The following is a 25,136-nucleotide window of genomic DNA, read 5'->3' as shown; positions in this document are numbered from 1 at the left end:
AAACATGGCTGACGGACGTCATGTGTTTAACCAACATATGTGTTCCATGTTAGAGCAACTGCGGTTAAAGTGTTTTCATGTAGCAGTGGAGCAGTTCAAGGTGAAACTGGAGCCGGAGCATTGCATGAGTGCGAGAAGCTTTGCGGTTTTCTATGGATAAACATCCTTTATCTCACCTTAACTGCTCTCTTTGGTGTCTCCGCCAGGATCGGAGGCAGGATCCCTTTATAGAAGCCAAAGACTCTGTGGAGACAGAAATAAAATGTTATGCAGGAAGACGATATACTGTAGGGTACCTGAAACATCTTCAAGAGATCTTTTATTCCATCATCAAACTTTTTAAATGACTTTTATTACTGTAGATATTAGTGACTGCTGCTGTTTTTTATCATGTTTATTTTAAGGTCCATTGTGTAGGATGTAGAGGCATCTCTTGGCAGAAATGGAATCTAACAGTCATAACTATGTTTTCATTAGTTTATAATGACTTGAAAGTAAGAATCATGTTTTTGATACCTCAGGGTGCTTTCACACCTGCCGTTCGGTTCGGCTCAATCAAACTCAAGTTTGTTTACCCTCTAAGTGAGGTGTGTCTGGGCAGGTGTGAACACAGCAATCGCACTTAGGTGCACACCAAAACAACTGAACTTATATAGAGGTGGTCTTGAGCTGGTTACAAATGAACCGCACCAGAGTTTGTTTGTAACTGAAAGAAGTGACATGACTAAGGAGTTAAGCTTTACATGACACCCTAATAGCTTACTGTGTAAAGTGCATACCATTTAGTCGAGTCCATACCGCAACAGCCAGGGTTCAATAGTGGACCAGGGCCCTTTGCTGCAGATCCTCCCCTCTCTCCCCTTTCATATCTGTCTACTCACTATCAATAAAGCATTAAAAACATCCAAAAACATCTCAATATATAAAAAGAAGTTTGGCCTTACAGAACAATACCAGTGGTTTTGCATGTTTTATCCAATACCAATAATGTACAGTTTACCTTACATTAGTCATTTTGCAAACCATGGAAAACAGTCATCACTTCATCAATATATCCTGTTAGACATATGTGTCAAGTTTTGTCGTAATTAATTGAGTCGAACCCGGGCCGCTGCGGCAACAGCCTTGTACATGGGTCGCCTGGTCTACCACTAAGCCACCGACGCCCCAGTGCAAGAATTCTTGAGTTATGGCCAAAAACTTGTTTTGTAAGGTCACACCGACCTTGACCTTTGACCTTCAACCTTCTAATCAGTTTATTCTTTAGTAAGAGTAAATGTTTGTGTCAAGTCTGAAGAAATTCCCTGAAGGTGTATATGAGATATCGTGTTCACGAGAATAGGACAGATTCAAGGTCACACTGACCTTGACCTTGGAGCTATGACCATCATAGTCTAATTAGTTCTGTTGAGTTCAAGTAAATGTTTGTGCCAAATTTTAAGAAATTCCCTCAAAGTGTTCTTGAAGTATCATGTTCATAAGAATAAGACAGACAAGTTGACCTTTGACTACCCAAAATGTAATCAGTTCGAGGGGACCTTTGTGCCAGATTTGAAGAAAGAAAGTCTATCACTTTAACAAGAATGGGCCAGACGGACAACCCAAAAAATAATGCACACGGCTACGGCTACTGTTAGCATGGAGGCTTAAAAAGTGTTTATTTTTATGTTTTACAGCTCCGACTGTATTTATTTTGTCATTCAAGGGACCCATTGGCTCCCATCTATATCTGTAAGATGTTAAAATCAATTAGCTGTTGTGGAATCCATCATTTACATTTATTCATTTGTCACACTTTTGTTCAAAGCATTGTACGTATAAACGGCATCAGTCAAGTCCTTATATAACTTTGTGACGGCTGCATTATCAGTGTCAGGTCATGTCGTGCAGTCTTTCCAAGTTAATCTACGCATCTACTTAATTACCATACAGTGATAACATCTGCTACAGTAGTGCATTAAACGGCCAGTTTAGCCAATTCACAAAACATATATATCTATGCTAAACACTCAGTTGCCTGTTTATGAGTGCTACTGTATACGTGGAGTCTAATACATCAGCTCTGAGATAAATCCTGACTACAGACTGCAGGACAAATACCAAGCTCACAAAATGGAAACAGAAAGTATATTGCTGCTGTTTGGCACCATGACTTCCATGATATATTTTTAAACCACAAACCTTGGCAAACAAGTTCTCCAGGAATCTGCAGATGAAATGATTTAAGAGTTTATTTCAGACTTTGATATACTGGATGTTTCAAAAGACGGTAGCTGTATAATTTTAGTCAATTTGGTAGTTTGCCTTTGCTCAATCATATGTCCAGCCATGATTTAGAGCGTACTTGGAGGCAGGAAAAATAATAAAATGATACAGTGAGTTATGTATATAGAGATGTATGCCTATATTTTACAGGGAGTGTATTTGTAAGCAATCCATTTTATGAAGTATATTTACAGAGTAAATGGTCAGTCTGGTTAGATTGTTAGTTTTATGTAAATCCCTTTTTACACACTTGTTAAAGTAAACAGAAATGTGACTGGGTGTTTCTGAGATGTACACAAATGTTTTAATGATCTTTATCTAAAGTTAAAGCATACAGCAGTGATGTTGCTAGGTATACATCGTGGACTATATTGCTGTCATTGTTCATTTTAGTCAAACCATACAGTTTGAAAACGAGGCGCGGCTCCAACAATGTTTTGATGCATTGGATGTGCTGAATGTGCATATTAAGGCAGTACAGGAGGAGGTGCACATTAATAATCCTCCAGGACTGTAACATGCTCATGTTTAACCCAAACAATGTGTCATGTGACTGCAGTTGGTTCAGATCCAGGTCGGAACATGTTCTCACCACAAACGAACCACACCAGAGTTTGTTTGTAACCAGACTGAGACCACCTCTTCAAGAAGGTCTCAGTCCGGTTGTTTTGGTGCACACCTGAGTGTGATTGCTGTGTTCACACCTGCCCAATCGAACCACACTTAAGCGAGAAGTATACTTGCTGCGTGGCCAAACGTACGCGTACACAGTGTGCTGCACCTGTGTGTATACTTGCTGCACCACGGACGTTCATCGATGCAACCAAAACGCCTGATATTGGTAGTCTCCGCTAGGGGCAGACCGCAGCACTTAGACACAGAGGTTGCGAAAAGTGAAGAAAGCGGTGACAGTATTTTTCCAGATAAACACAAACATGGACACTCTCAATGAAGAGGAGATCATAATTTTATTGCTGTTTAGATCTTGGCAGAGGAAAAGGTGTCGTCTCAGCCGCCATCGGAGGTGGTATGTGCGGTCCCTTAACCAATCACATGGGGAGTTTGTTTCCCTTGTTTTACCAATGCGAGCAATCGATGAGGAAAAGCACAGGGAATATTTCCGCATGTCTGTCGATGCTTTTGATGAGCTACTGTCGTTCATTGAAGTGCACATACAGCATCACAACACCCACACCATGCCTTATAATTACGGACAAGGTCCGACAGCCTCTCTTCAAAATTATTCACCGCCATTGTGATGACCTCCGACCTCACATTCACAGTCTCTAGGTATACTTCGCACGAGCGCCTCTAGTGTTCATGTCAATATTGCATCTCACATATGCATCATGCTACCTCGCAGCAAAGTGTGTGGTCTACGTGCCAAACGACCGCAAAATAAGCATGGCAGCCAAACGTGCACGAAAAGTGCACGTGCACGCGTTTCGTACAGCAAGTATACTTTAGCCATTAGGGGGCAAATGAACTTGAGTATGACTGAACCAAACCAAACAGGGCAGGTGTGAAAGCACCTTTACTGTCCTTACTGAAACGCTACGTGTTGAAGTAATATTTTAACTAGTGACCACCATTTTCTTACCTTATTTATCATAAATCTCATGCAAGCATTAAATTTACACAGTAACTTATATAAATTTTTATGGATTATCAACAGAAATTCTATTTCTATGGGATTACCATATATCACATCTGATTGACTTTATACTGGGAACATGATTTTGGTGTTTCTAAACCTGCCTCAAAATGTGACATTTGTATGATGTTTTCAGATTTTGGATTTCATTTAATCAGATACATTTTCAACATACATGGATATAACCATTATTAGAACCATGTCACATCAGTCAGAGTTCAACACGACAGCGGAGGTTCCCCCCCAGAGGCCTGAGGGGTCTTTGGTGTATACATGTAAGAAGATATTAGTACGTTTTCTGTTTCACAAAGAGGATACAAAGCATGTTTCGTATACACTCTGAAGAGCTTACATGTGCATTTCCCCACACTCACACTAACAGGGCAAATGATGTCAGACAAGTTGTCAATCAGAAAAAATTATACAGACACTTTCTGATTGATTTTCAAATATTTACTGTCTGAAAGTTTTTGTCTCTCTAACCACATGAATCTATTTAATTAGAGGGCAGCAGTAAACTGTCTGTCGGAGGCCCCAGGCCTGAAACACAGCACACCTGAAGCATCAGAAAACTGGAGTCATTAGCTGTTGTGCTGACAACAAACTGTCACTGGCAACAACATGCTACTTTTCTCATTTCCTACATGTTGTTTTAAGGGGATCGCCACAAAGTGAAACAGGTACAACAGGTCTTATCTTTAACAAGAGTAAACACAAGATTATCTTTATACATTTTGGAACTAATAAAAATGTTCATGGCACTGAAGGGTTCAATTAAATAATTATCTCCACCCTTGAGCATTTCTGTGCATGATTAAGCAACCAGCCAGTGGGAATAGTTCAGGGCCATAAAATATAAACTACGGCAACTAAATTTATAATGTGTAATAATATATAAAAATATAATGTCAGTGTGAGGGCTATTTTGACACATTCTAACACTGGTTTCAGGCTGTAAACAACATGATCAAGGAGGTGTCAATTTATTTCTTACAGAGCAGGGAACCAAACTAGTGTGTTACAATAAACCAACCTGTTGCATGCCAGAATTACCTTTTTTGTTTTTTTTGCGGTCACCAGCTGTCAAAAGCTTTTCAGATTTCCACACTTCTTTGTTTATATTCTGGTCACAGAAAATGCAAAATAAGTAGGTTGTTCACAAGTTCACAACCACACAAAGCCGAGGTCAAACACCTCACAAATAGTGTTTATGGCGAGGTGTAATGGTGAAACGGAAGAAACGCTCTGAGGTCACCTTTCTTTTAAGGTATGAGGATAAGAATATCACTAGCTGCACCCTTGTTATAGTTAAAGGCTGGGTAAGATTTGAGGATAAAGTCTGATAATCTATATTTAACTTAATGTTAACGGCTCACATGAAAAGACCAAAAATATTAATGAACTAATCTGCTGTGAAGTTTTGTGTCTGAGGCCAAACCCTGATATACATCATCTCTCTGGGCCACAGAGCTCCATTGTTGTCCAAATACTATCTGTAAACACATCAATGAGCCACATTGGTGCACTTGGTGACACGGTCCTTCGTTATGATGAACAAGGGCAGTGTAGTTCATTTGGAGTTGATTCAAAATACACTGTAAACACACACTGGAGCAGCTAATGTGTATTAATTCACAGCTCAAATAGTCCCCACAAATGCTATTTTCTCCTGTTTGAAAAATGTTTGCTACAAATCATAACCCAACCTGTTTTGGTTAACTATTTAGCCATTTGTAAATGCAACATTAAGCTGACTTGTAATAGGAACAATGGCTAGCTCATCTGTTTGGCACTGCTTTTTCTTTCTTCATCTGATGTTTTCTTTTGATACTTTGTATGCTGCATGTCTGAAATAAAGACTAAAGAGGAAGGACAAGTATAAACCAACAATTAAACTAATGAAGGGTTGCAAATTGTTTATACTGTCCTGATGTAAGCTGTAGTGATTGTGACATTGGCTGTAACTTTATCAATGTAATCCTTGTCTCTAGGTGTTTTGTAGTTTTTGCGGAGCTACCAAGAGCTTTACATCTGCCCCACAGACGATAGGCCTACACACTTATAAGCAGCGCCTAGAAGAAGATCAGCTCTGCTCTCAGGATTTCAGGTAAATAGGCTACGATACAATGCTTGTTAAGGTTGCTTGGCAACCTCAGACGCAACCTGCCGCTGCGCTCTTGAGAGCTGGCACAAAAAAGGCACAAGAGTAGTGCCCAGCGTCCAACCTCGTGTTTTCCAGGCGGTTAAAGGCGCAGCATGTGTATGGCCCTTAATTTCCAGGGCTGGTACCTGCAGTTATTCCACAGGCTAGTTAATAACATGTCAGGCAGGAAATCCAAAGTGTGGGATCATTTTGAGAAGGTGAAGGACAAACCCAAGGTGATATGTAAACTCATCTTCATTGGTCGACTACAAACATGACGTATCATCTGAAAAATGGTAGTAGCTACATGCCCATTAGCCGACAGCATCATTAACAGGCGGCTCGCTCAGTGTGTGACGCGCACTTGTAGATAAAATATAGGCCTATATTAATGAAGGTTCATTAGTACGGTTTTGTATTTGTCTGTAATGTAGCACAGTGTTAACAATGTTACTGATACTATTCTTTCTCACACCTTCAACTTGAACTTGAGACGGTTATGATACCATGAAAATTTCATATTGTTGCAACCCTAACCCTGTCAGTTGACATAGTTCCTTGGCTTCTGACATCGTATCCACTAGTTCCAAATATCTCAGCTTGTCGACATATGCATATAACGCTGATCATGAGACTCCGTGAGACAAGGATGACATCGATGACGTTACAGCCTATGTCACCTTTATAAATAAAGCTTATGTCTGCACAGTAGAAACAGTTTGCAACCCTGCATGCACAATTTGGTGTGCCACTCTGAAAGTGGAGTGCCCCCAAATCACAGAAATACCAGTTACTGCATAACATTGCAATAACTGAATAGTTTTTTATCATGACCTGTTTTAAAGATGCACGTCTTACAGGCAGAGAGAGAAAGTATAAGAGAGTTCATATTGATACTTAACACAGGTCTGTGGACAAAGAGGACAACGTGGCGTGACTAACTGTATCTTGTGAACAAGAGGCACCAGCTCTGTTGTCACAACATTCTCTACAAGTCAACAGAGATGATCTTGGTTGATTGGATCCAAGTGTAAATATGTTTGCTGTCGGCACACATTTCCCCTGAATATAACCTGAGAAGAAGGACGGGCCATTCCAGTGTGCACAGTATCCACAGTAACCTCCAAAAAACAGCAGTGAACCACATCTAATTATCAAAACACTTGTGATCAGGTGACAGAGCCAACCTATGTCACTGACACCTGAAGTTAAGCCATAATAATCATAATAATAATACTGGAGTGAGCAATTACGGAAGAGGAAAATCCCTCCTTGAAGCCAAAATTAATCCCTCGAATCATTTTGTAAACAAGTTATTTCAGCCAGACGGAAGACCCTTCCTCTGCTCTCTTTGTCCATGCAAATGGTGGCCACAGATTTCCCGGGTGTGGTCAGGCTGGGGAGCCGCCAGGTGATGAAGGAGGAGTGAAATTTGTTACAGAGCAAATATGGCCTCTAGTGAGTGGCCATCATTTGAATCCTTATTTGACTCCCAATGTAAAATACACACTAAGTCCCTTTTTGGCTTTCCTAAACAAATGACCCTCTGACACAAAGCAAGGGGAGGGAAGGGGGGGGTGAATGTGTGTGTGGGTGGCTGTGTGTGTGTATGATTTGTCTTTCATTTTCATAAACCTTTCCTTTTTTAACAGCCTCAATCCATCTGGAGAGGAGCATAGCACTGACATGACCGACAAGATTACATAAACTGGCGGATAATTTCCATCAGGCACAAATTCTGACTTCCTAACAGTTTAAATGTGTAAATATATTAAGTAACAGATCATTTCCGTCAGCAGACTTGTTAATTTTCACACTACCGCTTTGAGGAAATACCACTCCATGGGAAATATGAGTCGCCAGAGGGAACACTTCAACATATAAACAAGCAGACATGCTTCATCTGCAAATATTTTCACTTTCCCAGCATCTAATGTGACCTTGACATTGTCATTGAATGACATGTGGGCAGAATTAGCAGTGAACAGGATTCACCAGATAAAGGCACCAAACTTGCTTTGGTGTATCATGAACATCACAAGGCAGAAAATGATTATTAATTCATATCTAAAGTGAGCACAGAAAAGAAAAAAATATTATTAAATGTGCTATTTGTGGACCAGTGGTTCCCAACTGGTGGGTCGGGGCCCAAAAGTGGGTCGGGGGTCCATTCTGAATGGACTCGCAAACATGTCAAGTTTCTAAAAAACACACTTCTCATATCATGATATTGATATAATATGAATACATTGGTCAGCTCTAATACTATCACATTTTAGAGGATCAGGTGCAATCAAAGCTAATGTTTGCTAATGCGCTAAAAGTTAGTGTTACGGAGAAATCCAATATTCCTTGTAATACCTCCCCAGTTTCTGATGAGGTGGACATGATAACCATTAATACACATAATGCTGTTCATCCCTACAACAGGTAATACATTTCCCCTAACCTGATATGAAGTGTGCACTGCACATGTGAGCATTTTTGATAATCACCTCCATCCAGTCCTTTTGTCTTATCGCATTTAACCATAGTTGTTTTTGTTTTTGGTGACGGGCAGTGATGGCTGGTATGTGATAACATTTAACTTTTGAGTCATGACTCCTTCTATTCTGGCTCCCAATAACACAACAAGACAACATTTTGAGAGTCCTATGTAGCCTACAGCCCTGTGGTGGTGAGTCGTGTTTTACCTCCAGCTAATAAAATGACGTTACTGTGACATCGGCCCTAAAAGGGTCTAAAGACCTAACAACTAATCGATTAATGCAGAAAATCAACAATGAAAATAATCATTGGTCGTAGCCCTACTTTATAAAGAACATTACTCAAACAAACTGGCTCCTCTTTTTAAAATTTCAGATGGAGAACATGCTGTCAAGAGAATAATTTTGCATTTCTTAAAATACACTTATTTAATATTTGCTGAGAGTTAGATGAGAGGATCGACACCCATATCTGTGCACTAAATATGAAGTTAATGCCAACAGCTGGTTAGTTTAGTTTAGCATAAAGATTGGGAACAGGGGGAGTCAATGAGCCTGGTTCTGTCCAAAGGGAACAAACTAACAGCACCTCTGAAGCTCACTAATTAACACGTGTCCTGTTTAACCCATGTAAAAACCAAGGTGGAAATCAACACTTGAAGTTTCCTGAAATGTTGAACTATTCCTTTAACATGATCCACAGAGTATATAATCTGGTGGACACGCTTATCTGCACTTCTTCACACTTCTATAAATGTATATATGTTTTGGATGGGTGGTCCCAGCTGGAGTGGACCCCCCCGCCTTCAACCCTGCACTGTTAGTTCCAGGCATTAGTCACTGATCTACTGTACGCAGGCCAACACGCTCTGCTGTAATGCATGGACCTTTTTAATATTCCTGTGGCCGTGCTTTGGGTCCCGACCCAGTCTCTGGATACCACACTGGTAAAGAATGCTCGAGAATAGAGTCTTTTTGTTTCCCTCCAGACGGAAACACTTAACACATGCTCATGCTGCTGCACCCACATGCAACAGAAAAGGGAGCGTGGCCTGTAAGGCAATACACCAACCAAGTGTTGGTGAGCATAGTTCACACTGTCACACACTTATGAGCACAGCTACAGGATTTCATGCTATATTTACTCGATTTAAAAAAGTCTTGATTTATAAGTTTGAGTTTTTAACAGAAATAATCCACCCTGCAACACTCATTTCTTTAATACAAGCGCCTAAAATGTGACCTGCTGCTACATAAAATCAACATTTATCGTGTTCAGACGGTCTTAGAGATGGTGTCACGTGCACATTTCCATGTCTTTCTTCAGTTTAATCACAGAGCCGGAGCTGAGAGCTCAGGTTTCTTCCCTCATCACCTCAGAGAGAGAGTGAGGCCTGGTGTTAGCCCGGTCCTGCCATGAGCTGACGGGAAGTGTTTATTTTTAATAATAATTCTACAACAGTGAGGCCTTACACTATTTGTATAAATTATAACTAAGTGGTTTGGCCTGGAGGTAATCCGCGATGTGCTACTGGGGAATGATTACAGCCTCAGCAAAAATATACTGTTAGTGATAATTGGTCGACAAGAAAGTGGATCTTCTGTCTGTGAGGACTCTCCGACGTGTTCCACGGCCTTGTTGAGTGAGCCATCAGTCAAATGGCTGTCATAGTTGATGGTGCTGATGCCGTGTAATTTGGCAACAATTTTATTATGTCAGAGTTATCTGGAAATTCATGCGGACCTACTCCCAGGGGACACACCCAAAAAGCATGCAGGCACAAAGGCATCCAATTTCAGTGTGTGCAGGGGTGTGTGTGTGTGTGTGTGTGTGTGGGGTGAAAAGGGCACAGCTACTGTAGCAGGATAGCTGTGTCTGTTGAACTACAGCCAACATAGGATTTCCAACTGTCACGCGGCAGCCTCTCACCGTGCGCTCACTCACACCTCGCAGCAGATCAACTTTATATCCGCTGTAAAGCTGTCGACTCGCCGTAAACAGAGCGAGTGGCAACCACTTTCTCCTGCACCTGCACTGTCTCACAGTCCTGTCACAGTGCAGGCAGAGGAGGAGGGAGCATGGCAGGATGACTGTCTCCAGTCAGTTGGGGAAGTTTTACATTAATTCAATAACAGCTGCACTCTTCTCCAGTGTGAGGTGCAGTGAGTGATAAGACACGCTCAGAGCTGCAGGATATTTCTGTGGCCTGTTGACAGACACAACGGCTGTTTTAAAAGCATTCAAACCTGTAACACTTTCAGCTTTCTAACCACTAGACCACCTTGCCAACATACCTGTTTGAATAAAGTAGCATGACTCATTACATTTCACTACACATGTAGTCCACACCAGTGTTTGGTGTGATCACATTACATTTCAGAATCAGAATCAGAATAACTTTATTGTCCTCAGAGAGAAAATTTGTCTTGAACAACAAGGCGGCTGCGGCTCACAATTTAAAATACAAACGACATTCACAAGACGTAGAGCATACGAGGACAGTTCAGTGCTTAGATGGTATCCAGGAAGTCCATCCGATTTTTTGCACATGACCCAGCAAAGAAAAGTGGTTTGTGTAGGAGTTCGAGTATTGCACATGACCCAGTAGAAATACAGTACAGGCCAAAAGTTTGGACACACCTTCTCATTCATTGCGTTTTCTTTATTTTCATGACTATTTACATTGTAGATTCTCACTGAAGGCATCAAAACTATGAATGAACACATGTGGAGTTATGTACTTAACAAAAAAAGGTGAAATAACTGAAAACATGTTTTATATTCTAGTTTCTTCAAAATAGCCACCCTTTGCTCTGATTACTGCTTTGCACACTCTTGGCATTCTCTCCATGAGCTTCAAGAGGTAGTCACCTGAAATGGTTTTCCAACAGTCTTGAAGGAGTTCCCAGAGGTGTTTAGCACTTGTTGGCCCCTTTGCCTTCACTCTGCGGTCCAGCTCACCCCAAACCATCTCGATTGGGTTCAGGTCCGGTGACTGTGGAGGCCAGGTCATCTGCCGCAGCACTCCATCACTCTCCTTCTTGGTCAAATAGCCCTTACACAGCCTGGAGGTGTGTTTGGGGTCATTGTCCTGTTGAAAAATAAATGATCGTCCAACTAAACGCAAACCGGATGGGATGGCATGTCGCTGCAGGATGCTGTGGTAGCCATGCTGGTTCAGTGTGCCTTCAATTTTGAATAAATCCCCAACAGTGTCACCAGCAAAACACCCCCACACCATCACACCTCCTCCTCCATGCTTCACAGTGGGAACCAGGCATGTGGAATCCATCCGTTCACCTTTTCTGCGTCTCACAAAGACACGGCGGTTGGAACCGAAGATCTCAAATTTGGACTCATCAGACCAAAGCACAGATTTCCACTGGTCTAAATGGTCATTCCTTGTGTTTCTTGGCCCAAACAAATCTCTTCTGCTTGTTGCCTCTCCTTAGCAGTGGTTTCCTAGCAGCTATTTGACCATGAAGGCCTGATTCGCGCAGTCTCCTCTTAACAGTTGTTCTAGAGATGGGTCTGCTGCTAGAACTCTGTGGCATTCATCTGGTCTCTGATCTGAGCTGCTGTTAACTTGCGATTTCTGAGGCTGGTGACTCGGATGAACTTATCCTCAGAAGCAGAGATGACTCTTGGTCTTCCTTTCCTGGGTCGGTCCTCATGTGTGCCAGTTTCGTTGTAGCGCTTGATGGTTTTTGCGACTCCACTTGGGGACACATTTAAAGTTTTTGCAATTTTCCGGACTGACTGACCTTCATTTCTTAAAGTAATGATGGCCACTCGTTTTTCTTTAGTTAGCTGATTGGTTCTTGCCATAATATGAATTTTAACAGTTGTCCAATAGGGCTGTCGGCTGTGTATTAACCCGACTTCTGCACAACACAACTGATGGTCCCAACCCCATTGATAAAGCAAGAAATTCCACTAATTAACCCTGATAAGGCACACCTGTGAAGTGGAAACCATTTCAGGTGACTACCTCTTGAAGCTCATCGAGAGAATGCCAAGAGTGTGCAAAGCAGTAATCAGAGCAAAGGGTGGCTATTTTGAAGAAACTAGAATATAAAACATGTTTTCAGTTATTTCACCTTTTTTTGTTAAGTACATAACTCCACATGTGTTCATTTATAGTTTTGATGCCTTCAGTGAGAATCTACAATGTAAATAGTCATGAAAATAAAGAAAACGCATTGAATGAGAAGGTGTGTCCAAACTTTTGGCCTGTACTGTATATTGCACAAATTCGAGAAAAAGTGACCTGTGCAGGCATCAGTACACAGATAACATGGCAATAACATGACATAAAAAAAAAAAAAAAATTAAAAAAATGCTGCAATGTAATGCGTTAAGCTACTGTTCTAAATTCAGTGATCACATTACAATCACTGATCAAATAATTATGTCGTTATTTTCATTATATAAGTTGTCCAATTATCTGAATAATGGGGCAGACAGAAAAAAATAATCAGATGTGCCGACAACATAGACGCTATCTAGTGTGCCTGTGGAGAGGCTCTTCAGTCTGGGCAGTCTTGTTTAGATTCCCTGGAAAAACAGGTTGTCTGACAAACAATTTGTTGATTACAATCACATGAGGTATAACTGCTGCTTTAGTGATAAACAAGTTAAATAAGCTGGACTAGTCCTCTATAAAGCCTTGGTTTAGTGAGTGAGCAACTCAAGTGAGTTTGAGTGTGTTCGGTCCAATTACTGTAAAGTCCCACCAGTAAAGCCCAAATTGTACAACTGTTGTGGAACTAATGTTGCCAATTTCAACACCAGCACAAAATAAAACAAAATGAAATGAAACAAAACAAAAAACAAAAGAAAACATAATAAAATAGAAATAACAGCTTCGTACTACCTTGACCTTTGACCACCAATCTCTTATCAGTTCACAGTTGAGTCCTTGTAGACGTTTGTGCCAAATTTGAAGAAATTCCACAAGGCCTTCTTGAGATATTGCGTCCACAAGAATGAGACGGATGCAAGGCAACAGTGACCTTGACCTTTGGCCACTAATCTCTTATCTGTTCACTGTTGATTACATGCAGAGATTTGTACCAAATTTGAGGAAACTCCCTCAAGGCCTTCGTGAGATATAACATCCACGAGAATGAGACGGATACAAGACAACAGTGACCTTGACCTTTGACCAATCTTTTATCAGTTCATTGTTGAGTCCTTGTAGACGTTGGTGCCAAATCTAAAGAAATTCTCTCAAACCTTTCTTGAGATATCGTGTTCACAAGATGAGACGGATGCGAGGTCACAGTGACCTTGACCTTTGACCACCCAAATCTTACCAGTTTGTTGTTGAGTCCAAGTGAATGTTTGCGCTAACTTTAGAGAAATTCCTGTCAAGTGTTCTTGAGGAATCGTATTCACGAGAATGAGATGAATGCAAGGTCCCACTGACCTTGAACTTTGACCACCAAAATATAATCAGTTCATCGTTGAGTCTAAGTGGACGTTTGTGCCAAATCTGAAAAAAATTCTCAAGGCATTCTTGAGATGAATGGATCTCTGTGTGCATGGCTCCGATTATTCGGAAAATTGTCGAATAGTTGCCATGATTTTCGAATAGTGTTTTTGCTTGTGCTGCCCATCCCTAATACATATATACGTACGGACAAACGTACATACGCACATACATATGGAAAGACAGCCTGAGAACATAATGCCTCCAGCTATAGTTATCGCAGGTATGGAGGCATAAAAATAAAGCATCAGATCGGTACTCGGTACTCAAGTTCAGGTATCAGAATCGGAAAGAAAAAAATGGTATGAAAACATCTCTACTTTTTTGTCCTGTAGTTTTGGATAACTTACCCTTCATTGCGGAAGATGGTCCGGAAGCAATCACCCAGGCTCTTGTAGCTGGTGGGGTCACTGGTTCCCCTTTGGATCTGGAACCTGCAATGGCAAAGTTCTCATTAAATGTAAATATTACAGCAGGTAGTAACACTGTTGTTACTTTCATCTTTTAGTTTTTTCATTGTCCTCATTACTTGTATAAATTACATTGTGACACCTGTGTGTAAAATACAGTTAGAATAAATCTGATCTTATTATAAATGAGCTCATTTCCCTCCTTATTTTCCTCTCCTCTCATCCGCTGTTTTTCCCTCCTTGCTAAGATGAGAGGCTCCTGCCACCAGGTCCCTCCAGCGCAGGGGAGAACTCAAACATTTATTTAACCCAACCAATCCAATTAGCCATCCAACTCCCCGGGACCAGGCCTTTTGCAGCGAGCTTTTCAGTTACTAACATGCTAGTAAGCCAATTGTAACAGCTCTTTAGTTACGTGTAAATTTTTAATATGATGGAGCCAGTCGAAGGACTTTTTGTTGTATAGCAAACACGCTGGTACCTCCCTAATAAAGGCTGCTGAGCTGTGTGTAAATCTTTTACATGGGAGACCAGTTGGGGGGGGGGGGGGGGGATATAAATGGTGCCTGTTACAGATGAAGAGATAAGAAGAGATCTCATTATCAAGTGCCACATGGCTTACACAACCAAACTCCAACAAAACATGGTAAACTAAATGGTCTCATGAGATTATGTGGTGATTTCAGACCCAATAATTAGAGTGATTAACAAAACACAATGAACTAAATCATGGTTTTAAAATCTGATAGATGATAACTTAACACATTTTAATTCATTTCCTGCAAATAGTAAAGAACATGAGGAACTCTGAGGGTAGAAACAGAAGCAGAAGTGAAGAGAGTAGGAGGGAACTGACAAGAGAAAGATTCCCTCCTCATATGGATTCAACTGCCAGGTCACAAGGTCAGCAGTAAGTCGTCCATGCGGGTGCCTGATGGGGCCATAAAGGGCCCCCAGGTTCCAGTGGAGGGGGGAGGTTTAGTGGGGTGAGCGGCCTTTCATATCGGTAACAGATTAACATCTTAGAGGGGTGTCCCTCAAATCCTATTTGGTGGATTCCCAAATAGCTTGTAACCCGTTCCTGAAAACCAGTTAAAACAGCATAATAAATAGATGTCTGACACCATATTAAAGAGAAGAAGAAAAAGAAGGGCTCGAGGTATGAGGGGATGGTGGAATAAGGGGTACAGAAGGGGGGCAAAGACCCGGAAGATTTAAGACTGCTGGGGCTTGTAAACATATTCAAATCTGGCTTAATTAAAGGCATATGATGCTTGGGTCAAGGATGGAACAGACTGTCCACAGTCTCCCCCCTGTCTCCTTTGCTCTGCCTGCCTCGACCCGAACCAGCCCTGAGAGAGTGGGGTTGGCAGGGCCGTGGTCCGGTTCCAGCCCCCTGACTCCACTCGTGACCCTGGGGTCACCTCATTTCCTCATGGCCCTCTCCTACCCTGTCATAAAAGCCAAGGACCAAACAGCAAGGCCAAGGGAGTGGGAGATAATAGGGAGGACCAGAAGAACTTGTGGCAGCAGGGGGACTGACAGGCCTCTGGCCAGGAAGCTGCTAATGTCGTTTTTCACAGCAACCAACAGTGGAAAATAAGACCCAAAGCTTCAGTGAGTCCTGGTTCTGTTTTTGAGAATTTGTCAGACAAGAAGCTCTAGTTTCTGTTAATAAGGCCTCGGTGAGTAAGAAGATGTACTGCTTGGCTGTAGAAGAGCACAAGATAGCCTCGATGGCTCTGGCAGAGTCACTTGGCCTTGGAGTCAGCCATGCGGATTGTAAACTCTGCAGACAGAAGACCCAAAGAAAAACCCTGGGGCTTCTTTAAAAACACATCGCTCCGAGCATCTCCCTTCAATCATCAGTGAAAGCTAGCGGAGATACAGTACACTCAGAGGTGATGATATCTGTGAGCTCATCAAGAGTGCCCCCTCCTTTCCTTACCAACCCGCTCTCACTGTGTTTGTGCTTTACAGGCCCAGAGCTGCCCAGGTAAGGGTGAAGGCGAGGGCAGGTTGGTGCTTCTGTGAACGGGACAAGCACTCTGGGGTAAATAATCCCAAAGACCTCGCCCACCTGACCTCCACTGCTAATAAAAGTACAAATTCTAGGCGTCCACAAAGAAGTCAAAAAGGTAAATGAGGGCGGAGTAGCAGGCCAGAGCCCCATTCTTTGTATTTTATGGACAGGAGCGTGGCACTTGAGGGCCTTACAAAGCTGTGTCCGCTCCCAGACCCCGGTGGTAATGGGCTTGAACCGGGGACCAACAAGACAGGCTGTCACCTCGCAGAGGTCGAGATGTTGAGGTTAGGCTCATTAATGATGGTGTTAAAAAATATGCCTATGGGAAAGGGGTAGGAGGGTTTGATCAAAAGGCAGAGGCTTGATGGGCCTACCTTTAAAGGGGCAGGCCGTGCTTTTTAGGAGATCTCTTAAAAGTATGCCCTATTAAATGAGGGCACTTTTTGATGACTTGCTCGCTTTAAAATTTAGGGTCTAATAACACTGATATTAAATCACATTTATAGCTATTTAGACAGATCTACATATAAATTAACACTCTATATAGAAAAGTAATGACCTATTCAACAACAGGTAGTTATCTTATGCCGTCTATTATACTGTAATATTTCAAACTGTGCCATTTTCTCCCAGTATGCACATTACAATTTATGTGTTTTGCTGTGTATTTGGACTGGTTGCTACAGTGAGAGCCTTGATCTACTCATGCCTTCCCTTTAGGAATGCCAAGTGCTCTGACGAAAAAAAGAAAGAGGGAGAGAGACAAAATATATGATTGAAGAAAAAGAAGAAGTGAATCACCAAGGGGAAAGGATGAAAGTTCAGCTATTTCTCATGTTAGATCTGAAGTACATAAGACAATCCAGAAGGCAACATAAAAAGAGGAAATCTATTTTTTACAGCCAGACAATTAATTTTAATGAGCGGGACCATAAAGATGGTAGAAGTCCATTGCATTGGTACATGAGGTTAAGAGCACTTTTCCGACCTAAATGGTCCAACATGGCAAATGCGGCCAATCGTGACTATAGCTGTCCAATCTCTGCCTCAGAGTAAGAGAGTGTAACCAGAAATAAAAAGGATTTCCTTTGGATCCAATAGCTGCTTGTTTGACATCGTGGTTGTCAGAGCTGACTGACTGTCAGAGAGTAAAACGTGTGTTGGACGAATAAAAAGAGTATAAAACAAGGAGTATGACACTCAAAATGCTTTCACTTATTTGTTCAAAGGGATACACCCAGTTTTTTAAATGATATCCAGCTCTGGCTCCTACGTGGTTTGCACGTACTCTAAGATGCTTTGGACAGAGTGCCTGCCAAAAAAAATGTAATCTAATAATGTTGATTTCAACTGAGCTCCGTCCTGCACAATAACATGTTATAAAACAAATTACTGATAGACTGAATCGATGACAAAACTGTTAAAGTAAAAAGTGTTTGAGCGTGGCAGGAGGAGGCCCATAAAGACAGACCTTTGGAGAGAGGAATAGGAAAATAAAGTCTAGGGGAAGAAGATGCAACATGGGAGCAGAGGGGAAGTGATAAACCTTTGGCGCTTGTGACACGGCAGGCTGCCAGAGCTTGATCTGGATCAGGCCAGGTTGGGTTTCACCAGCACCGCAAACCTACTGGACCCTGGAAGAGCCCGGGTTATGGAGCAGGCTGTGGTGCGGTGTGGATAAGGGAAGAAAAAGTTCTTTAGGCTGTAAAATGTGCTACGACATCCCTCTGTCACTCTGGATTCTTTCTCACTCTGATAAAACTGACTCCTCTGATTCCCTATGGTGATGTTGGGACCAGTTTGCTGGTCCAGATGTCTGCTCATATACTGTGACCTCTGTGACCTGAGATCAGGCTGTGTTAGTGTGGAGGGGCAGGAAAAGAGCTGCATAAAACAGCACGAGGACAGGCTGAGACTCAGATGTTTTGAGCATTACAAACTTCTGCTTGACTGACAGATCACTCTATATGTTAGAGAGGACTGTGGCAAATTTAGAAAGCTACTAATGAAGTGGAGCAGATAGGTGGAAAAAATAAGCAGTCTTACGGACATTTCCAGTAAGTGGTTGCATAACAGAAAGGATTCCTTGGGTGTTTAAACTGGGGTCTCTTAACCTCTGCCAAATGCTGTTAACTGAAATTACGGCGCTAATGTTTGAGCAATCGTTTTAATTATAACATGTATATATAACATACAACAGCCAAAGTAACATAAAACTTGTTTATCCACAGATCTGCAAGTATTCCTCATACAACTTTTATTTAACAGGAACCAAACTAGATTGATTCACAATTTTAATTAGGGCTGTTAGGGCTCACAGTGGAGGTAACATTACTTAACAACAACGAGAATGAAAGAGAAACTTCTCTTCATTCTTGTGGTGTCGAAGAAATCTGAGAAAATTAGTTCCTGACAGTGAAAATTCATGTGAATGCCCCCTCAAATCAGAACAACAAATCGGAAAGTCTGCGAAAATTTTGGTAGTCAAGTTGCCGAGTTGATGTCATGTATACAGAAAAATGGCAAAAAACAAAACAAAACTGCAACTGTAACTGGTAGTCACTGTCCACGTAGATCGACCTAGATGAGTTAGAAAACTTATAGTACAGAAATATTTTAGTAGTTTTAGGGGATGTACTGGTGCAGCAACAAGTACGGGACAAAATAACTTTGTGATGGAAATAGGACTGCCACTAACGATTATTTTCATTGTCGACTAATCTGTCGATTATTTCTTCGATTAGTCAACTAATCATTTCATTGAAAAATGTGTTAAAATGTTGAAAAATGTTGGTCTGTCTCGCCCAAACCCCAAAATTACGTCATCTAATGTCTTGTTTCATACTCACGCCAAAGGGTTTTAGTTCAATGTCACGGGAGAGTGTGTAATGCTGCCAATATCTGAATATAAGAAGCTGCAGTAAGAGTATTTTGGGGTCCTTTTATAGTACTTTTCTATGAAAAATGACTCAAACCGATTAGTCGACTACTAAAATAGTCACCGATTATTTTAATAGTTGATTAGTCATCGATTAATCGACTAATCGTGGCAGCCCTAGATCGAAAGCAGCGCCCATGTTGTTTCCACATTACGTCTTAAGCCCTGTTTCCAAACACTTTTGGTATGGTACCTTTGGAACCAAAAGTAACTCTTCAGACATGGTACCCAGACCCTAGTGTTTCCACTGCAAACACCCCTCTGTCATGTGGGCCGGGTTGTTGTCACTCACTGCTCCGTCCAGTACTAACTTTATCAGTCTGCACTAGGGTTGGGTCGGTATGAGAAAAAACAAAACAAAACAAAACAAAAAAAAAACGCATCAAGTCAGTAATACCGGATTTTTGCCACTTGGGGGCGCAATTGACTCATTTAAAATAAAAAACGACCTTAGGATAACAGAATGACAGTAACAAGTTGTTTCTTTTATTCCTTACAAATAAATTTTGCAGCTTACTCAATCAGTGCAAACAAGGGTTGCCTCCTTCGTCTGGCTCAAAGCCAAAGTGTTGCCATAGTGGCGCATTCTTTGATTTCGTCTAGACTAAATTGTCTGCCATTATCGACTCCCCGTCACTATTAAACAAACTTCAAGGTTCCAGTAGAGGCGCATGCGCACTCGCACCTCCTAGCTCAGTCCCCGCCCCACCCCCCTCTCTCTCCTGCTTGCTGTGCGCTTGGTGAAGAGGCAGACACAGGTGCTCACAGACTCGGGCGTACTATAAGCGAAGCGGACTTCGTGTAAAAATGTCTGTGAAAAATCCCCGTGATGTGAAAAATAGATGCCGAACAGTCTTTTGTGTGACAAAACCGGACCGAATTGGTATTACCAAGAACCGACCCAACCCTAGTCTGCACCTGGTTTATCGTCCACAGAACGAGGCTGCATGCAGACATTTTCAGAACAAAATAAAACAGGCTGCAGTGAGAGTCTCTCTCAATGGGATATTTAAAAATAGCAAGTTTGTACACTTAGTTCTTCTCAGGCAAGCTCAGGGGTTTAGTGTTGCCGGAGCCCACAGGAACAACACTCCGTGATGCTTTTTTTTCTTTGAGTGAGGATTGGGATAGATGCTGTCCTGGTAAAAATTAATATACAGTCAGGTCCATAAATATTTGGACATTGACACAATTTTCAGCATTCCAGCTCTGTACAACACCACAATGGATTTGAAATGAAACAATCAAGATGTGCTTTAAGTGCAGTCTCTGAGCTTTAATTTGAGGGTATTTACATCCAAATCAGGTGAACGGTGTAGGAATTACAACACATTTTATATGTGCCTTCCACCTTTTTAAGGGACCAAAAGTAATTGGACAAACTAACATAATCATAAATCAAATTGTCACTTTTTAATTCTTTGTTGCAAATCCTTTGCAGTCAATGACAGCCTGAAGTCTCGAACCCATGGACATCACCAGACGCTGGATTTCGTCTCTGGTGATGCTCTGCCAGGCCTCTGCTGCAGCTGTCTTCAGTTCCTGCTTGTTCTTTGGGCATTTTCCTTTCAGTTTTGTCTTCAGCAAGTGAAATGCATGTTCAATCGGATTCAGGTCAGGTGATTGACTTGACCATTGCAGAACATTCCACTTCTTTGCCTTTAAAAACTCTTTCGTTGCTTTCGCAGTATGCTTCGGGTCAATGTCCATCTGCATTGTGAAGCGCCGTCCAATGAGTTTTGAAGCATTTGGCTGAATATGAGCAGATAATATTGCCCGAAACACTGCAGAATTCGTTCTGCTGCTTTTGTCAGCAGTCACATCATCAATAAATATAAGAGATCCAGTTCCACTGGCAGCCATACATGCCCACACCATTACTCTACCACCACCATGCTTCACTGATGAGGTGGTATGCTTTGGATCTTGAGCAGTTCCTTCCCTTCTCCATACTTTTCTCTTTCCATCATTCTGGTACAAGTTGATCTTTGTCTCATCTGTCCATAAGATGTTGTTCCAGAACTGTACAGGCTCTTTTAGATGTTTCTTGGCAAACTCTAATCTGGCCTTCCTGTTTTTGAGGCTCACCAATGGTTTACACCTTGTGGTGAAACCTCTGTATTTCCTCTGGTGAAGTCGTCTCTTAATTGTTGACTTGGACACAGATACACCCACCTCCTGGAGAGTTTTCTTGATCTGGCCAACTGTTGTGAAGGGGTTTTTCTTGACAAGGGAAAGGATTCGTCTGTCATCTACCACACTTGTTTTCCGTGGTCTTCCAGGTCTTTTGGTGTTGCTGAGCTCACCAGTGCGTTCTCTCTTTTTAAGAATGTACCAAACAGTTGATTTGGCCACACCTAATGTTTTTGCTATCTCTCTGATGGGTTTGTTTTGATTTTTCAGCCTAATGATGGCTTGCTTCACTGATAGTGACAGCTCTTTGGACTTCATATTGAGAGATGACCTCACCAGATTCCAAATGAATATACCACACTTGAAATGAACTCTAGGCCTTTTATCTGCTCCTTGTAAGTGAAATAACGAGGGAATAACACACACCTGGCCATGGAACAGCTGAGTAGCCAATTGTCCAATTACTTTTGGTCCCTTAAAAAGGTGGAAGGCACATATAAAATGTGTTGTAATTCCTACACCGTTCACCTGATTTGGATGTAAATACCCTCAAATTAAAGCTCAGAGTCTGCACTTACAGCACATCTTGATTGTTTCATTTCAAATCCATTGTGGTGTTGTACAGAGCTGGAATGCTGAAAATTGTGTCAATGTCCAAATATTTATGGACCTGACTGTATATAAATGCTTGAAGATCCACTCATTACTAAAAGTGTATGTCATTTAAAAACTAAAGTGATGGTCAAAGTTGTCAGTGAAATTTAAGGTGTGCTGATGGATTCACGTCTTCAACTCACGCATTAAGTAACATCACAAGTTAACGTTCCACCTTAAAAGTTGCCGGCAGCCGGCCCAGTGAATTAAGTTATTTTATCTCAAACTACAGCTGCTACAGTTTACCGATAAAACTCTCCACGGTATGAACAGTGGTTACACGAGACTCAAAACCAGCCACAACTCAGCCCTGAGCAGAGTGAATGTCCTCTATTGAATAATCAACTGACTGCAGTGTTCACAGCTCCACCTTTTAGTACCAGATCTGTGTGCTAGGTACCCCAACAGAGGGGGGACCAAAAATGGGGACGGTATGGAATGGTTCCATTGGTACCATCCACAACTTTTCACAGTGGAAACGGAAAAAATGTGTACTGGACTGGACTGAACCGTACCATATTGCTCGGTGGAAACGGGGCTTCAGAGCTTATTAACACAAAAAAATCGTAAGAACGGCTGTCCAACTCAGGAACTGGAACCATTCGAGGAGCACATTAGGGCAGCATTAATACTGAACCGACACAGACAGGTGAATCCCTTCTCTTCGTCCAGAGCAAGTAGGTTAATTGTCATCTTTGTCATTTAATTGGCAACAATATACCTGATAGACTAACAATAAAGGTGATTTACAAAGCAGTAAAATTAAGAGTTGGTCTAACTTAACTTCACTGTGCAAAAACAATTTAAAAAATGGCAGTAATACCGCATATCACGCTGTTGAGCTACCCAAGGAAAATTTCTTCACTGTGACAGCCCTAATTTCAATGTCGGAGAAAGATGCAAAACAGGAAGAAGAAGAAGAAGAAGAAGAAGAAAAAGAAAAAAAAACAGCCATGACAGATGACGGCAGGCCAGACAAGCTAGGTCAGGACTTTCTGGTGATAGTCTGGTCCAGGCGAGCGACAGTAACAACCACTTTGATGTGAGGAGAGGCTGCAGGATTTTGGAGTCTCCCCTGACAGCAGGTAACCACAGGCTATAACACAGTGCGCTCCAGACAGAAGACAACTGCCCTGCATGCTTCCAGAGAGAAACCCGAGAGTCACTAATACTACAATGCATTATCTTTTCTAAGCCCTGTCACAAAAGACCAAGACACAGATCTCTGCTGCTGGTGCCACCAAACATCCCAAAGATACTAAAAGCAATCTTTACAAATGCCTTCACTGTTGCGTAAAATGCTCCCTGTTACATTCTTTATTCCTAATAAACATCTGTAACTTGATGTGTTGAGGTGTTTGGTGACACTTGTTTGGCCTGGAGCAGTGTAGTATTGCTAAAGGTAAACTGGGGTACTGTAAAGGCAGACTGATGAACAGCATGAAGAAAAACTACTTTAACTCCTGGATAAAGAGGGATCTTAAGTGGAAGGCTGTCACTACTGTTATCTTTCTCTGTCTTCTTTCTCCATTTAGCTTTCCTTTCATCACTTATCTGACATACACATCTTTCTCAGACAGAAACGACAACTCTATGCTCAACTGGTATTACTAAGAACTTAGGATGAAGACTTTAAGGCCAGTTCAGACTGTAGCCACTTTTACTGGACGCCAACCAGATCCTGTACCTTAGATACAGTCATTTTAAGTGCATTATGAGTGACATGAGGTATTATGGATCCAGTCAGTGATGCAGACCTTCGAAAGCAGCAGTCACGCAAAGGTTTATAAACAAGGTTGAGTGTGGTCTCTGAGGTAAAGATCGAGCAATTATGGAAGAAGTGTATGAAGAAGTGCTGGTCTTTGCAATACTGTGCATGCCAACAAACCTCTGCAATTATGTAAGTAATTGCAGCTGGTCTGCAAACCTGGCACATGCCTCTCAAAATCTGAACTGTCAGGATCTGTGACGACTGTGTGCAACTGGCTTTTTAGTCTGTGGTACTAAGTCATTCACTTTCTCATTCACCTTTGTAAAAAATATTCTGTCTATCAGGTAGCCAGACTGTTTTTTTAACAGATGCAAAGAATGAGGAAGCAAGCACAGGGAAACAACACATGTGCTATGCAATGCCCACATGCAGCCATTGCTAACCTTTAAACAAAAGAGAAGTCACATGTGGCTTTTCCTGCTTTCATTGACTTCAGCAGCAGCCGTCACGTGTGCTCGATGGAGATTTGTCCACAGTGCCATTTTGGAGAGGGATAACAACTTCCACCAGGACTAGAGTGCAACTTGTGTAAATATGTACACATTACTTGGTGCAGGGACCAGGCTGAGACCTTAAGGCGAAGTTTTCAAACTGGTCCAACCACAGGGTATAGGGATGGGGCCGATCTGATCCAGTATCGGTATTGGGCTCCGATACCAACATAATTCACGGATCGGAAATTTCCGATCCCCCAGCCGTGTCTGTGCTTTCACGTTGTCTGCCTGAATGATATGATGATTGCTACATAGTAGTGTTGCACGGTATACTGGTAACAACGATAGACTGCGGTACTAAAACACAACAGTACATATGATACCATAATGTTGGGAGTACCTCAGGTACCACTACTGTGGAATAAGTTCAAAGTCCAATCGCAAGAGGGTGAGTGTCCATGCGCCGTCCAATAACGGCGCGCGCTGGCCACCTGGCACTCTATAAGCTGCTGCAGTGGTTTGTTTTCCAGTGACATTTCAGGTATTAGCTGAGCTATTGAGTATCTTTAAGCAGTGAAAGTTATTAATTTATTTTTACTTGTAGGTTAGATTTGTTTATATATGCTACAGTGATTTGTTTTCCACAGAGCTCTACGGTGCAAGTATTTTACTCGCATACAAATAGTTTTGTGCAGGCAAAAGAAATCATTCAGGAGCACGCTGTGTG

The 25,136-nt window shown here is 41.8% G+C and overlaps 1 protein-coding gene across 1 annotated transcript in view; it reads right to left on the bottom strand.

The window, feature by feature from the left end:
* Positions 1-25,136, bottom strand: part of slc25a21 (solute carrier family 25 member 21) — a 138,746-nt gene that overhangs the window by 15,127 nt on the left and 98,483 nt on the right. Inside the window, exons 4-5 of the mRNA XM_033643058.2 lie at positions 14,394-14,477; positions 177-243 (exon numbers count right to left, since the gene is read on the bottom strand). Of these exons, the coding sequence (XP_033498949.1) occupies positions 177-243; positions 14,394-14,477 (151 nt within the window). The remainder of the gene's footprint in view (positions 1-176; positions 244-14,393; positions 14,478-25,136) is intronic.

Source organism: Epinephelus lanceolatus, chromosome 15, assembly GCF_041903045.1.
Source record: "Epinephelus lanceolatus isolate andai-2023 chromosome 15, ASM4190304v1, whole genome shotgun sequence".
Taxonomy (NCBI): domain Eukaryota; kingdom Metazoa; phylum Chordata; class Actinopteri; order Perciformes; family Serranidae; genus Epinephelus; species Epinephelus lanceolatus.
Note: the sequence above shows the minus strand (reverse complement) of the source record. Positions and strands in the feature narration are given on the sequence as shown.